This window comes from Pieris rapae, chromosome 1, assembly GCF_905147795.1.
Source record: "Pieris rapae chromosome 1, ilPieRapa1.1, whole genome shotgun sequence".
Lineage (NCBI taxonomy): Eukaryota > Metazoa > Arthropoda > Insecta > Lepidoptera > Pieridae > Pieris > Pieris rapae.
The window spans coordinates 7,630,663-7,645,705 of NC_059509.1; the positions used below are offsets into that span (position 1 = coordinate 7,630,663).

General features: G+C 33.6%; 2 protein-coding genes across 2 annotated transcripts; both read left to right on the top strand.

Moving 5' to 3' along the window:
* Positions 1-185: 185 nt before the first annotated feature.
* On the top strand, positions 186-11,368 carry LOC111003907 (short stature homeobox protein 2). The gene is made up of 5 exons (XM_045634144.1): positions 186-428; positions 4,045-4,229; positions 6,296-6,353; positions 10,699-10,889; positions 11,064-11,368. The coding sequence occupies exons 1-5, from the start codon at positions 209-211 to the stop codon at positions 11,274-11,276; spliced, it is 867 nt and encodes a 288-aa protein (XP_045490100.1). The 5' UTR covers positions 186-208; the 3' UTR covers positions 11,277-11,368.
* A 1,680-nt stretch (positions 11,369-13,048) lies between these two features.
* On the top strand, positions 13,049-14,837 carry LOC111003906 (gamma-glutamylcyclotransferase-like). The gene is made up of 3 exons (XM_045630798.1): positions 13,049-13,080; positions 14,371-14,482; positions 14,700-14,837. Exons 1-3 carry the CDS (start codon positions 13,049-13,051, stop codon positions 14,835-14,837), a joined length of 282 nt encoding a protein of 93 aa, XP_045486754.1.
* The last annotated feature ends 206 nt before the right edge of the window (positions 14,838-15,043 follow it).

Consider the following 15,043-nt stretch of genomic DNA (forward strand, 5'->3'; position numbering starts at 1 on the left):
GAAAGGCGGAGTCTGCCCGCCGCCCTCATTACGAAAACAAACAATATACTATGCTAACTACCGCATAATAGGGTCGATATTTTAGTGAAGGGATGAAAATATGGTGGTGTAGGCGTTCAGTCCGCCTTTGCTGCAGTGTGTTCCTTTAACCGTGTCGGGGTATGACCGTGTGCGATTACGTGTGCCAGAGGCACTAGGCATTACAGTAATGGTGATGGAGCGGCTGGCGGACTTCGTCAGCAAGTCTTTGGAAGGTGGTGAAGCACCTGCTCCTCGGGACGTGGACTACGATGATGGGGACGAGGAGGTGGATATCACTGCTCTTGAAGAGAAAGCGCCGCCGGCAAAGAGACCGAGGAATTGGCTAGTATCACCCCTTCCCGCACAGCATTATAAACGGGAGGAAGATGATGATGAAAACAAGCACGGTGAGTTTTGATTCTGGGGAATTTATTAATTGTTTTTTTAATTCTATTTAATTATTAAACTCATTGTATTTATAACCTACTCCCAATAGTTTATCTTTAAGTAGGTACCTAATAATTCCGTATATTCATTAAAAGTCTCTAGTCTGCTATTTTTACTAAAAAAAATATCTCCATCATTATCAAGTTATTACAAAATAGCGTCTATTGTGCTTATTAATCTGTTCATCTCTGTAATGGTAGAAACTTGTTCGAATGTATCTTTGGAAAATATGAAATCCCGAAAGACAAGGAAGGCCTCGAAAGCATAAAAATTATTGATATTATTGTAATATGCCATATCGTTAACCTTATTAATATATAAAAAGCTATGAAATGTATTTAATGATATTAATTGTAGGGCCATTAGAACTGAGGAAATCGATATCGAATGAATGAATGAATCGGTAACGATTCCTTGAGTGATTATTGAAATACAATTTCTGCTTCGAAGTAAATATAGACAGAAGATTTTACAGGGTAAACATTTCAACGACATTAAGTTGAATGTGTTGTTATCATTACCATTTCTAATGTTTCACACAATATGAAAATATTTTTTAATAACAATTTTCAAATTAAAGTAAGTCCAAATGGAAATGCATGAACGGGTTAGATATAAAAAGTATACTTTTAGCAAAGAGTTTGTTTGTCTAACCGCCGTTATATATGTAGTTTGTTAATATCGAAAAAAAGATTAGAATTATATTATTATATTTAACATTAAAAGAGACACTTATGTAAACTAAAACCTACTTTGGGCTTAACATGACACTAAATAGTATAATAATGTGAATCATAAAGAAAACTAATTTTGGTGTTTAACGATCGCCTTTTTTAATAAGTTTATGTTTTTAACCATTTTTGAATGAGTTATTCATGTGTAGCAAACATGAGAAAAGCACTACAGTCAAGTTAATAATACCTTTTTTGACTAGAATTACCTAATTTCATTAATGTCTATATCATATTACAATAAGCCTGACTATATACACTATATATGTACGTCGAATATGTATTGGGACACAGGGATCCCCGCTAAGTCTCGTTACTCAATCTGACCCTTTGTGATATTAGTCTCATTAAAGTATAACTGTAGTATTTCTTCTCGTATCTCAATTTGTTGAAGCATAGTTTAGTAACCAGATAGTAACTCAGATATTTCCTATGAGGAACATCTAGTGACCAGTTGCCATAGCAACAGTACTCTGTACCGTCTGATAACGTTGGCGATTGCGAATTTACGAGAAATTTATTTACATTTCAAGGTCGATTTCAAAAAATTAAATTCATGTAATTGTCTGACATAGTCCGTATACTTATAATTAAGTAAATTAACACGCGTCAAGAATTGTGCCAATGTCTTTATTAATATTTCACAAATTCTTCAAAATATGCCATGGTACACATACATGATAAGAAGTGGTCGGCAATAAATACCAAGGTAGAGTTAGACACTGGATACCAAACTCCGATGGAAGAACCATGTTGAAAGAAGCGCGAAGTTTTGGATCTTTGTTACCGTAAATTGTACTGTATGCTGAGTAGGATTCCTCGTGTTCAGAACAAAATTAATTATTATATTATATTTAAGTCCTGATCCATCCAACGATTCCAAAACAAATTGCTCAGGGGAGTAATCAATGCACCCTTGTAGATTCACAATGACGACTTCCATCGGGATCTTAATATAAAAGTCGTCGGAATAAAGAATAAAGGCCTCACCATCTCGTGAATGTCGAGGTTTTCTAACTTATTGACACCTCGGGACTAGTGTGAAGATTAAATAGGACAAAACCATTTTAATTTGTGAACTAGTGTTAGTGAACAATAGTCTTAAGTCTTAGCAAATTTTCTATGATATCTCAGTGAAGAGAAAATTTATTTACTAAGTAAATTAATCACCCCGATATTAATCGTATTAATTACTTTCTATATTTCTACCTAAGGATAACTTGCATACCTATAATTTCAAACTAAATTCTTTAATGCAAGAATTTTATTGGTCATAAAAGCATTGATATAATTATAATACAACTATCTAAAATCCACTTTACCAGATTGAAGTAAATACAATTAATTCTCTGATAATTATAAATATATTATTATAAAATTATAAAGATGTTCGTACGCTTCGCTCTCGTCTCTGTATCGCTCCCCCTACAATATACATAATTCCTATACCTAATGAAATATATTTAAAATGTTATAAAGTTGCGTAAGTATACAATATTATCACTAATGATCACATTGACAACTGCATACCTAAAATTCGATTCAATAAATCACGAAGGTTTAATGTATTTGTTAGATAATTAATCACTGTTCTCAAGTTTTAGTCGTTTAAGAAGTTCCAATGCCCCGGGGATGAAAGGGGAGAGCGGGTGTGGCCCGCAGCACCGCCCACACTTGGATAATCCCTCCATTTACATAATTGCCGTATAAAAAAGAGAGCTTCCCAATTTGCTAAATTGCTTCAAACGACACCGTTAAACGTATCCCCGTTCATCTCGATATCCTTGCCGGTCCCAAGAGCCCCACTGCACCAGATTAGCACTTTGATTTTCTTCGCTTAAGTATATTCAATTAGTCGATGGATTTATTGTTATGATTTAACAAACCTTAATTTATGATATAAAATAGAGATATAACCCAACCACCAACAACATAATATATTGTTGGTGTTTCTTGAAGTTATCTGTAAAATACAGTGGCCTTTAGGTCTTGACCTGATAATTCTCTTTTTAAAGAGACAAGAAGGTGATTAGTGCCTGACACGCGCCGTCGATTTTTATGCTGGTTTTCTCGCGTTGTTCTTCTTCTCCATAGCGATTGTTGTGCACACAAAACGAAAGGTCCACTAAAGCCGGGTCCACATTTGTATCATTTCGGTGTATCGTATCTCCGTTGCGTGGCTTCGGCGCGTATCATGATCGCTAGTTTGGACGCAAAATGTACTCGTTAATGATACACGCCGTGTCTGATACGGCCCGATCCGCACTATAGTTGTTAGTCGCAGTGAAAAAGGAACAAGATGAGCTGGGAAAACGAAAGTTTTATAAAACTTATCAAGTTGTGAAATACTATTAATAATAATATAACAGGCGCAAGTCACCGCCAAATTGTCAGCAATTGCTGACATGGCCGTATGAGAAGGGAAAGGTATACTGAAAGACACGCGTATCAGGAAATGATACATCGGAAGAAAAGTGAGCGTCTATATTTGCAAAGCAAAAGCCGATACACCGACATGATACAGCATTTGCTAAGTATGGACGTGTTTTTTACAAGATACGCCTTAAAGATACGACATGGACAAAATGAGCGTCCATATTTATGATACAAATAGTTGATACGATACGACTGATCGTGATACGTCAACATGATACAAATGTGGACCCGGCTTAATGCACTACCGTGATTCCAAGGTGTCGTATCTTAGGGTCGTCGTACTCAGATTTGAGAGGCATAGCTCAAGCCACCGAAACTTAATACTAGAAGATATTGTATATATATATTACTAATAAATTTTCTTTCCGAGATTCTTTAAGCTTGTAATTGAAACTTTTTTTGTTTTAAGATATTACTGAGAAATCAAACTGTGGAGTTGGAAACGTCGGTGGTAAACAAAGGCGGTCCCGCACAAACTTCACACTAGAACAATTGGGTGAGTTGGAGAGACTGTTCGATGAAACGCACTATCCTGATGCTTTCATGAGAGAAGAACTCAGCCAAAGGTTGGGACTGAGTGAAGCCCGCGTTCAGGTTGGTGATAATTTTATTCAAGCGTTTAGTAATTGCACACCATTTACGATACCTGCACAAGGGCAGATCAACGTACTAGTAAAGTGACCAAGATGTGAATGTAAATATCGAATAACAAAAGCTATTTTTCAACACAATATTAATTAAAAAATTATCTCAACCCTGAATCCGCCCTTAGGTAAAATTTATATTGAATGTAACAGTAGGTAAACCCAATCTTAGTAATAAAGTAGTGGTATATTATCTTACTAGTCTGGCCATAAATACTGTTACATAGAAACTTTTATTTTATTTTAACTTTTAATTAATTTGAATTTGGAACAAGTATATTATTTTTAAATTTCTTTCGTTTTTGCACCAAATAATTTATTTTTTCGGGTTGATTATCAAATTAAAATATAGAATGGGGTGTTAAGAAAATAGGATTGCAGTGATCGCCTTGCACAAAGTGAGCCATCAATCATATTCCAGACGCTTCAAAAGCTTGATATATAAAGCCGTATGATCGTATATCGTACTATAAACAGATACAACAACACTTCGTTTGTCGAATACCAGAAAATATCAGGGCAGCCACGTGCTGTTAGAACTACAAAGGCCGTTAATGCTGTTTAATGTAAAGCCAGAATTCGTTAAAAATCCAGTAGGAACCAAAAACTTTTTAAAAATATCTTGGACGTTCAAGCCGGATTCTGCACCTGGCAACAAACCTATTTGACTTGCTGTAAATGATCAAAGTAAATCTGTGTATAGGAATATATACAGCATATTTATTAATTTAACCATAAAGCTTATAAAAGAACGACAAAAATTAGTTAAAAATAAAAATAATTAGTCCGACCAAAAATTATTTGGTAATTAATAATTTAATTAACTGTTGCAATTTTAATTCTATCGCAAATTTTATGCAAAATGAAATAAACTTGACAATATTTAATGTACCTTGTTCAAAAAGATATTCTCCTTCATTTGATGCATACCTAAGTACAAATGGGAAGAAATTTGTCATTTTTATATTATTTACAATCTCTTTTGCGTAGCACCAATACTAAAAGGGCGCTACGCATCAGGTTATTCAAATAACTTAAGCACAGCATAACAATATAGATAACAATGAGTACGATTACAATATCGCTCGTACCCTTGTATCCCGTACAAAGTACCCTCATTATTAATGCACGTAATTAGCTGCTACCGTCCAACAAGTGTTATTTTATCGGCAATATATCGCGATTAGAGCTCGATTGGCGTTAAGTGGTAGGGGACATTAGGTAAAAGCCTTGACCCTTACAACTACATCTTCACTAGTGTCAAGTGCGTGTCTATTACTGAGTAATTGATTACCTGATTGAGTAGTTGCATTGATTCCTTTACATTTACTTTTCTCTTATTTCGCGGGATAATTAAATTATAGAATGAAGCAATGGTCTGTCTTATGCTGCAAGAATGAATGTGAATTGTGTCTCTGTACTATTTAACTCTTTGATAAGTATGAATGTATTTTATGGTTTTGGTCTTATTACGATATCTGTGATTGAAGGTATACTGATACCCTAGTTTACATAGAACTCGGTAGTAGACTGTGGTGTGGTTATGAATGTATGATGTACCGAGGGCAAGTTGCAATCAACGCGGCGCGTGCCCTCCACACTAATGCGGTTAGCCTGTTTGTTTGTCTCGCTGCTGCGCTATCTCTGTTTACTAATTAATCACATTAACTGTTGTAACATATATATTAATATAATATTAGTTACTAATATCTAAATCGATGTTGTAAGAATATCTGACGTAACATTGCATCTAAAGCTAAGAGGGGAATTACCTAAGTTTTGTTTAAAGTTTTAAGTATTTAAAACATAATTCAGGAAGTATAACCATAAATTACTTCACTCAAAATATTGTTATGAAGTATCACTTGGTTATCACAGTTAATTCAAGCATCTTTCTAAAGGAAATGTTTTAAACACTTTAGAGAACAAAAATATTTGAAATATTCACTATCATAGCGTTTCATTAAACATTAATATATATACGAATATTGCATTAGTCATTTTATTATTTTATAGGTGTGGTTTCAAAACCGAAGAGCGAAATGCCGTAAACACGAAAGTCAAATGCACAAAGGTTTGTAAAAGATTTTCTTTTATTTATTTTCTTAAGCCTCTAATAAGTCTTATTGACTTATATATATAGGCTAATAGGTCAGAATTGGATCTGCTCTCTGCTACGTAGCCGAAACAGTTATCGTGCTTATATTGTTTCTACTAGTGTTTGGGTGATAAATATTTCCATATTCTTGCCGTAGATGGATGGATTTTAAATAATATGTGACACTAAAAGAACCAGTATTGCATGCAGCATCTTCGCATTGGGTCTAAGTTAATTATATCTAACAATTTAAATAATTAAATCTTAACTATATATATATATATATATATAGTTTATAACCACTAAGTAATTACGTTGTTATCTATAATAATAGAATAAAGATTTAAACTAAAATATTTGTATGTAAGTAAGTATATTTTTAACGAATGGCTCAAAAAGTACCTACTGGACCGATTTAAAAAATTAATTTAACATTTAAATGCTACATTATCATTGATTAATATAGGCTTTAATTGCAAGAAAATATAAGGATATATATTCTAAACCTCATTGAAATGTTTTTATAAATTACGTGTTGATGTCATTTATTCTGTAATCATTTTGTTTTCATCACGTCCCGTGCACAAAGGGAGCCAGCGATACCCTATTGGTAAAGACATTATTATGTCCGCATTTACTTCTATGCGAAAATGTTTAAAAACATATTTATTCACCCGTGAGGAGCCGGGAAGAACTGTGGTCTTGGGTCCGTTCATTGAGAATTTTTATTTCATAGACAATAGACATGGAGATTAACCTTTTATCTGACACATGTTATCGATTTTCCGAATTGAGACATTCCGATTTCTTCGCAATGTTTTGCTTTACCGAATGAGACAGTGCATAAGTGCTAGTTATTATAATAATAATAATTTGATTTTCTTAATAGTACATATATTTCCTTAATAGGTTTTTAAAATATATCTGAACCACTGAAACTCTGGTCATCTAAAGCGCTAACAAATTGTTATGAATAAACCATGAGGATTTGAATAAGTTATAAAATTAATGCAGTAAGCGGGTGCAAATGAATGTTGCGTCGCCCTAAACGTTTGCAATAAATGCATTGGTACGGAAACTTACTTTATCATTATTTTATCTGAGGGGTCTTAGAGGAATATATCTCTAAATATAGCCTGGAATCATATTATGTCATTTACAGGAAGCTTGGTAAATGTAAATGGTAAACCCCAAGCGCCGGTCTCGTTACCAAAAATAAGAACTCTGCTTGGAAAGCACAGATAGTTTCTAGTGACGATCGTAAACTTACAATTTAAAAAAAAACTGTGGAATATGAATACGGTCTACAAGACACAATACTATCTGTATTGTGTATTGTAGATAGGAGATTTATTAAAGGGAAAATGATTATATTTTAATAACTGTTGAAAGACGAGTAAACAAACCAAACATTAAATTTTTCGTTTACAACTTCCATCTTAGGTCTTTAAAGATTCACAAACTGGAAATCTTTAAATGTTAGATTTACGCGAAGCAATTGAGATGACCGTATAACGTATTCTCCATCAGTCTACGTAACTCGATTACAACTCCCGCCGGCGCCGGTACCACTCTAACAGTTTTTTAATTCGACCATAACTCACGAGAATGAATAATTAAAATGGCGGGTCGGAAACGCGCGAAATGGCAAAAAATTCGTGTAAGTTCAATTGAAAAATTGGAGGGTATTTGCCGTTTGATCGTTATTTTATAACGTAAGGTTATAAACCTAAATAATGTTTATATAATATATAGAGATACTATTTTTACAAATTTGTAAGGGTCAGTATTATTTTTATAAATAAGCTCATGGAATGATTTTCTTATATAATTTCAATTTTATTTACCTTAGTAAACCTTCAACACTAAAATAATTTTGATTTCAATTTCACGACTGTCAAAGACTAACAAATGCCTTTTTGGAGAGTGAAGTTGATGAATTAGTAAAATCTGAGAGGAATATTCCTAGAACGAAATCACGTGTACCAGCTTACAGAAAATATAAAACTATTAGATTTGGGGTAACCGACGTCAACGTTTATTACATGGTATCACTGTAATAAGTGAAATCGAGTTGACAGAATACTGTGCTGTGATTGTGAAAGCATTGAGGAACCGCTAAACGAGGCATAAAAGCAAAAAAAGCCGCTCGCTGGAATCGAATAAAATGATTCCCCATGGGAGCCATTCGGACGCAATCCCGCCGTCCCTTGCTAAATGTCTTATTAACTTATGTGCGCCCCGCGACCCCCTCACTAACACGAGAACAATCATGTAAAGTGAAATGAAACGGTTATTTGTTACTTTTGCCCCTTTAAGAAATCTCCGCGATACAAATGATGTTATCGGATGTGATGTGTTTGTGCTTGTAATGTTTGTGGTGTATCATTAGTGTGTATTTATAAATGGATTTATAAAAGTAATCTTAGTGATTACTTTATGTAAAAGTTTTTAAATATTAACACGTTTTGTTTAAACTTACGTTTCTATCAATGTTTATATAGTATATTTTTAATGTAGGTATAGAATTATCAAATTAATTATAAAAAATGAAAAACATTTACCATCAGCAGCAGTAAATAAATCTTCATAAATAACGAGGCACCAATTTCTCGTATGAATAGCACTGGCCGTGGATTAAAAAATAAAAAGAAAACGGAGCCTAATTCCTCCCCTGTTCATGTAATTTTAAAGTTCGCGTCGAGGGAGGTGATGTTTTATTGCGTAGAAACCGCTGTAAAGATGTTTCGAATGCTTTAAAATAGCGGCACCCCCCAGCTTACCTTATAATTCGATTAAATTAAACAACTCAGAGTTAATCAAATAAATGCACGTTCGCGGGGTGAAGGCGAAGGGTGCTGGACGCTCATATTTATGTCGGCAGTTCTCGAAAGTAATTCGGTGTCAAATATGGAAATAACTCATACGCGCAGTGAACATCCATTTTGATAATGCCGACGGGCGACCGGAGCGCGCTGATTTACAGACAACGTGAATCCCGCCCAATGCATGCGTATTTATGTTTTATAGATTCGAACTACTCTTATCTACGTAATGTTATATTGATATGTAATCGAAAGATTTCAAGTATTTTATATATTGTAATGTCTTTGTGCTAATGTATTTAACAGCTATTATTTTTACTATTAACCTGGTATTATGTATATATACAACAAAAATACGAAAATCTTTGCTAAACACTTCTATGTAAAATGTAACATCGTTTTCAAACTACATACAACAAACTCATTAGCATTAGAAGTATGTATTTAAATTGTTGAAGCTATCGCGCAAGATTACAATTTGTAAAATAAGAAAATAAAAATACCCCAATTGCCAACAGCTTTTCCGATCTCGGTGCATTTCTATTTTATATTCATAACAATATTTAAGTAATTATATAAGTATGTATATTTTAAGTGTCTGGAGTAGAAGTTACGGTTTCTGAAGCTGTGATATTGATATTATAATTGGGCCTATGCAATATTATTTTCTGTAAACTTGTCCTTATTCTATAATTAAATGAATTAATCCTTTAGACGCGAACCGAACACCTTGAGTGGAGTAGATCCGTGTTAATTTATTAATTGCCTCACCCGAGGGAGAGCTATAAACAACGAATCTCACTTAATTTACGAGCAAATTATGCTTTACTTAAATATCAATTTAATTAAGTGAAGTTCGAGAAGGATCTCGGCTTGCGCCCGACATTCATTTGTCTTTGTCATGGATCAATAAGCTGTTAGGACATTGAGTAAGGGATAAAGACTATTCAAGTTTTTATTGAGATATAATCTGTGATCACTTATTAATTACTAAGTTAAATAATGTGAAATAGACAATTCAACAGATTGTCGTAAATACCTAACGATATTTAAGTGATCTCTTTTTAATCAACCAGTTTTTATTTTTCCAATTAAGTTTTGTAAGTTTCTATTACCAACGAAGACTGTTTGCATATGGTTCAACGATTTTTAGATGCAAATTTAAATGAGATCGTGCGAAATATCGTACGAAAAACACAAGTTACACCAATAGGTGAAAGAAAGCATCGTGGGGAAACCGCTTCTGAAAAATACAAATACGAGTTGACCAATTAAACAGACATAGAAACATGTCCCCAATTCTTTATTATTTACTTTTTGTTTGTTTGTTCCCTTTTGTAAATCTTTTTGTAGTAAATGTATAATGTAATCCATCTTTGGCTATATTTTGAGTGTATTTGTTTGTAATTATATATCTATAATTTACGTTAGCTGTAGGATTACGAAATAAATAAATTACACAACATAAACATTAGGATTCCTGTACACATTCCTAGGTCTTCTAGTCAGTGGAAGTGGCACTCCACTCGAGCCATGCCGCGTGGCGCCTTACGTAGCCGTACCGCGGCTTGGATCCGTCCCCGGTGGACAAAGACCGCCACCGCCTCCGATACAACTCGCACCACACCCTTCACCCACGGCTTTCGCGCCATTCGATTCGGCTCTTTTATCAGCTGCAGCACACCAGGTATGGTTTCAGTTGCTGTTGTTCATAGACTCTAATAACAGAACAGAAGAGAAATAAACATTTTATCTTTTTTGTTTTTTTTATAAATACTAAACTGTCTAATAAAATGATATTCAAAAATGAACCCTGTTGTAAACGTAATATATACACACATATAGTATGTTTTCTACACAGTATGCAACTGCAGCAGCAGCAGCAGCCGCCGCAGCATTGTGTCCGCCATACGCAGGATTTGCAGCACTTGCAGCGCGATGTAGATCCTCCTCAATCGCTGACCTGCGTCTTAAGGCAAGGCGACACGCGGCCGCACTCGCTGCTGCTCGTGACTCTACCCCACCACCTTCAACCCCAACGCCTGCTGCTGCTCATTCTCCCACTGATACATAGCCCACAGCTTGTAACTGAAGATACAACCATTCCAAATAAGAAATGAGCGGTGCCCTGTTCTTAATTTTTAAGTAAATATAAATTGTATCTTTCCAAGTGCATACAAATACAATTTTTTAACATTTTATTATTTCGGTTTGTGAAAAAACTGTTTTTAAAATATGTCATATGCGTAACAATATGCATTATTTAAATAAGAATTACTTATAGTTGTCATACGGTAAGAATATAATTCCCTATTAAGATTGAATAAAAGATAAGAGAACTCTGTAAATATGTTTCGAACATCATCATTGGTCTGAATTTCTCGTTCCTTGTAGATATTAGTTTGAGCGAATGACCAAAACATTGAAAAACACTAATACTTGTAAATGAATATAATCTGTGATAAGTGTCAGAATGTGTAAGCGGGACATGATATAAGATATCCCAATACTTAGGTTACTTCCTAATTAATATTTAAATACTCTACTAATTATTTATATATTACTAATTAATGAGTTTTGTAAATACAATATATATAATAATAATTTAAACTTAAAACAGACTTGTGATTGCTTTCAACGATGTGTTTATATTAAATTATATGTTCATTGAGCGTTAAAATAAAATACCGTATCAAATTGGCAAAATATACAGATTTTTCATTATTACTGCTAGTTATGAATTATTTAAATGGATTAGAACTATATAGCATATTAAGAATATGTGTATCGTTTGTTGAAGATAACACAAAATTAACAATAATGAAATCAAAATGAATAATTTAAAAATTTAATTTGTGTGAATGTGTTTTTATTCAACCGGTCTGCAAAAACCGAAATATTCAGAAATGTTTGATTTCGTACTAAAGTATTTGATAAATCATTTTTATTGCAAAGATTTTACTGCCTAAAGTTACGCCATTCAAACATTTTAATTGTGACTACCTCATAATACTTTTACAATAAAAAGTCTGAATGTATATATATCCTATACACAACTTGAAATTTCAAATTTTACGATTTCTACAAAAAAATCGTAATGAAATTAAAAACCCCTGATTGCCACTGAAAGTTCGTATAAAAATGTAGTAAAAGTATTAATCCTAAAGTTTACAAAATACTTCTACAAAAAATTATTTAAAACACATAATGTAACACTGAATGTATAACAAGACTTTATTGAAATGCATTGCAACCGTAATTTGCTTGAAAGGGCGATGAATATACAACGAGAATTTATAGAAGCAAATAGGACGGTTTGTCGTTTACCCAAGCAATGTTCAAGGGAGAAAAGCGCGGGAAAGCGTTGTTTGCCCAAGCTGTTAAAAAAGCCCGCCCTCGCATTGGGTGCGCCCAATTAGGGCGACGAATCTGCTGATTGGATGTAATCGTGTTAGTATCGAAGATAAACACTGGCGTCGCGTCGCGTGCATGCTTCGCAACGTCTTCATAAACACTAAGAAAATTTAAAAACACATGTATCGAGCAGAGAAGAGAAATGCCCACGGTGGGATTGAATAAAGATACAAATTTAGGATCTGGTATAAATAAAATTCAATAAAACTTTCTGGTACCTTTTGTGATTCCGGTTCGGGTTCTAAAATATCGCTTTTGTAGTGCAGTATAGACGTTATCAAAGTGGGTATCATCATGAAAGTAAGTGTATTTTTTTTAACATTTCGTTTAATATTACTTATAATTGTTCTGAATATAATTAAATTAATTATTATATATAAAAAAATTTATGCAACAGGAGGCAAACGAGCTGTAGGCTCATCTGGTGAAGTGATGCCGCCCACGGACATTCACATTTCCAGAAGGTTCGCAAGTACGTTTCCGGAGTTTTGAGAATTGGATACGCTCTTTTCTTGTAGGATCCTATGTCGATTTGGTTCAGAAATACTTTTGTGGGCACAGTGGTGATGCGCCATGAAATAATGCAAAAACTGCATTAAGAAACGCTCAGGGGGTCTACCATGAGTACTTATTGCACGCTTATTGTCAACCTACTACTAAGATGCATCGCTTATTCATACCATGAAGTCGAAAAAGTCAGCCCACGTGACCATTTTGAAAATCAGATTGCGTTCATTCAATTTGCATGGAAATTCGGACCATGACCGAAAATTTGACCGTTTCTCCTTCAGACTATGACAGAATAAAGGATTCAAAAAAGTATCTTTTTGTATTACTATTTTCTATAGAAATGTCCAAATATTAGTTTAGAACATTTACAATTTAATTATATTATTAAAACTACCTTATAAACTAAGATGTAGAAGATGGTATACATAGATAGAAAACAGTACCTACCTACTATGTCTAAAATATTAAAAACTTTGTAATTTTTATAATTCGGATATTGAAGAGTTTTATTTCTAGTTAATTTTGAGTTGTAATTCTAAACAAATAATTCTAAAACCGACGGATGTAAGAAATAAAGGCACACATGGACAAAAAATGAAATGAAACAATCATGAAACAGACACAGAAATCAACCTTAAAAGGTTGTAGCGCCACTAGTTTGACATTGACAGTTTGTTTTGTATCCCTCCTCCTTTTTATCCTCATTTCTATGGTTTAGACAAGGTTCTCATTTCGATTCCGATTACACAAAATACCGATAATAATTTACCGGTATCTTAGGAACCTTTTTAATCCCCGTTTTTGCAGTTACCATAAACGTTCAGACCGTTGAGTTAATTTAATTCTTACTCCATTCACGCACGCACCAATATTTTCATTAATATTTATTTTTACTTACTTATACAAAAGCATACAATAAAAAAGCAGGTTACATAAATTATTAGGCAACAGGCCGCCTCATACAAGAGTTTTATTCTAGGCAACCCTAATTTGATGAAAAAATAAAATACCACAGGTATTCTTCAACGAATTTTCTAATAAAAAACACAGATACAAGTGTATGCGTATAAAATCATACCCGTTTATAGTTACGGTTCTAGAAGTTATTATTCACGCTTGGCTTGAAAGCGTGAGTAATAATTTCAATTCTAAAAATACTATTTTTCGTATAGGTACTATAATGCGACAATGCGAAGTTGTGGCTGGCTTGTTTTATTTTTTGTGTCTTTAATTGAATGTTTTAGACATGTACATGAAAAAAAGTTCCTATACTTTGCTTATGGTAGTAACTTGCTTAAATCAAGGTTACGAATCAATGCGCCGTCAGCTGTTTTTATAACTCCTGCTAGATTACCGGTAAGTAGGTAGTATTTTATAATAATATTTACCTCAAACCATACCTTACCTATACCAAAACAAAGCTAATCTTATGATTGATGATGAATCTTATGATTAGTTATGTTTTTGGTTTTTATTATTGATTGCGATCATTTGTTAGTACTTCAAAGCCCGGAAGTTATAATCGTATTTAAAATTTGATCAGAAATTAATAGTTAATTTTTTTATGTCTAAGGGATACAGGCTGGATTTCGATAAATATAATCCCAATTGGCGGGGTGCTCCAGCAACCATTGTTGCAGACCCTAAGGGTGAGGTCTGGGGTGCACTGTGGGCTCTGAACTATAGCGAAATGGCAGCCCTGGATAAGTAAGAAATCAAGCCAGTCAAATACTATTGTTAAATATCTTTGGCCTAGACTTGAAAGCGTTTTACCACGCGTATATTGTTTATTAAGAAGATAATGCTAAAGTATTTGTGCGTATTATCCAAAGACCAAGAAATAGGCATTCTCCTTTTCCTATTGGACACAGATAAAATTGTAGTCTGCCACTATTTTTAGTTCTTAAATAATATAAG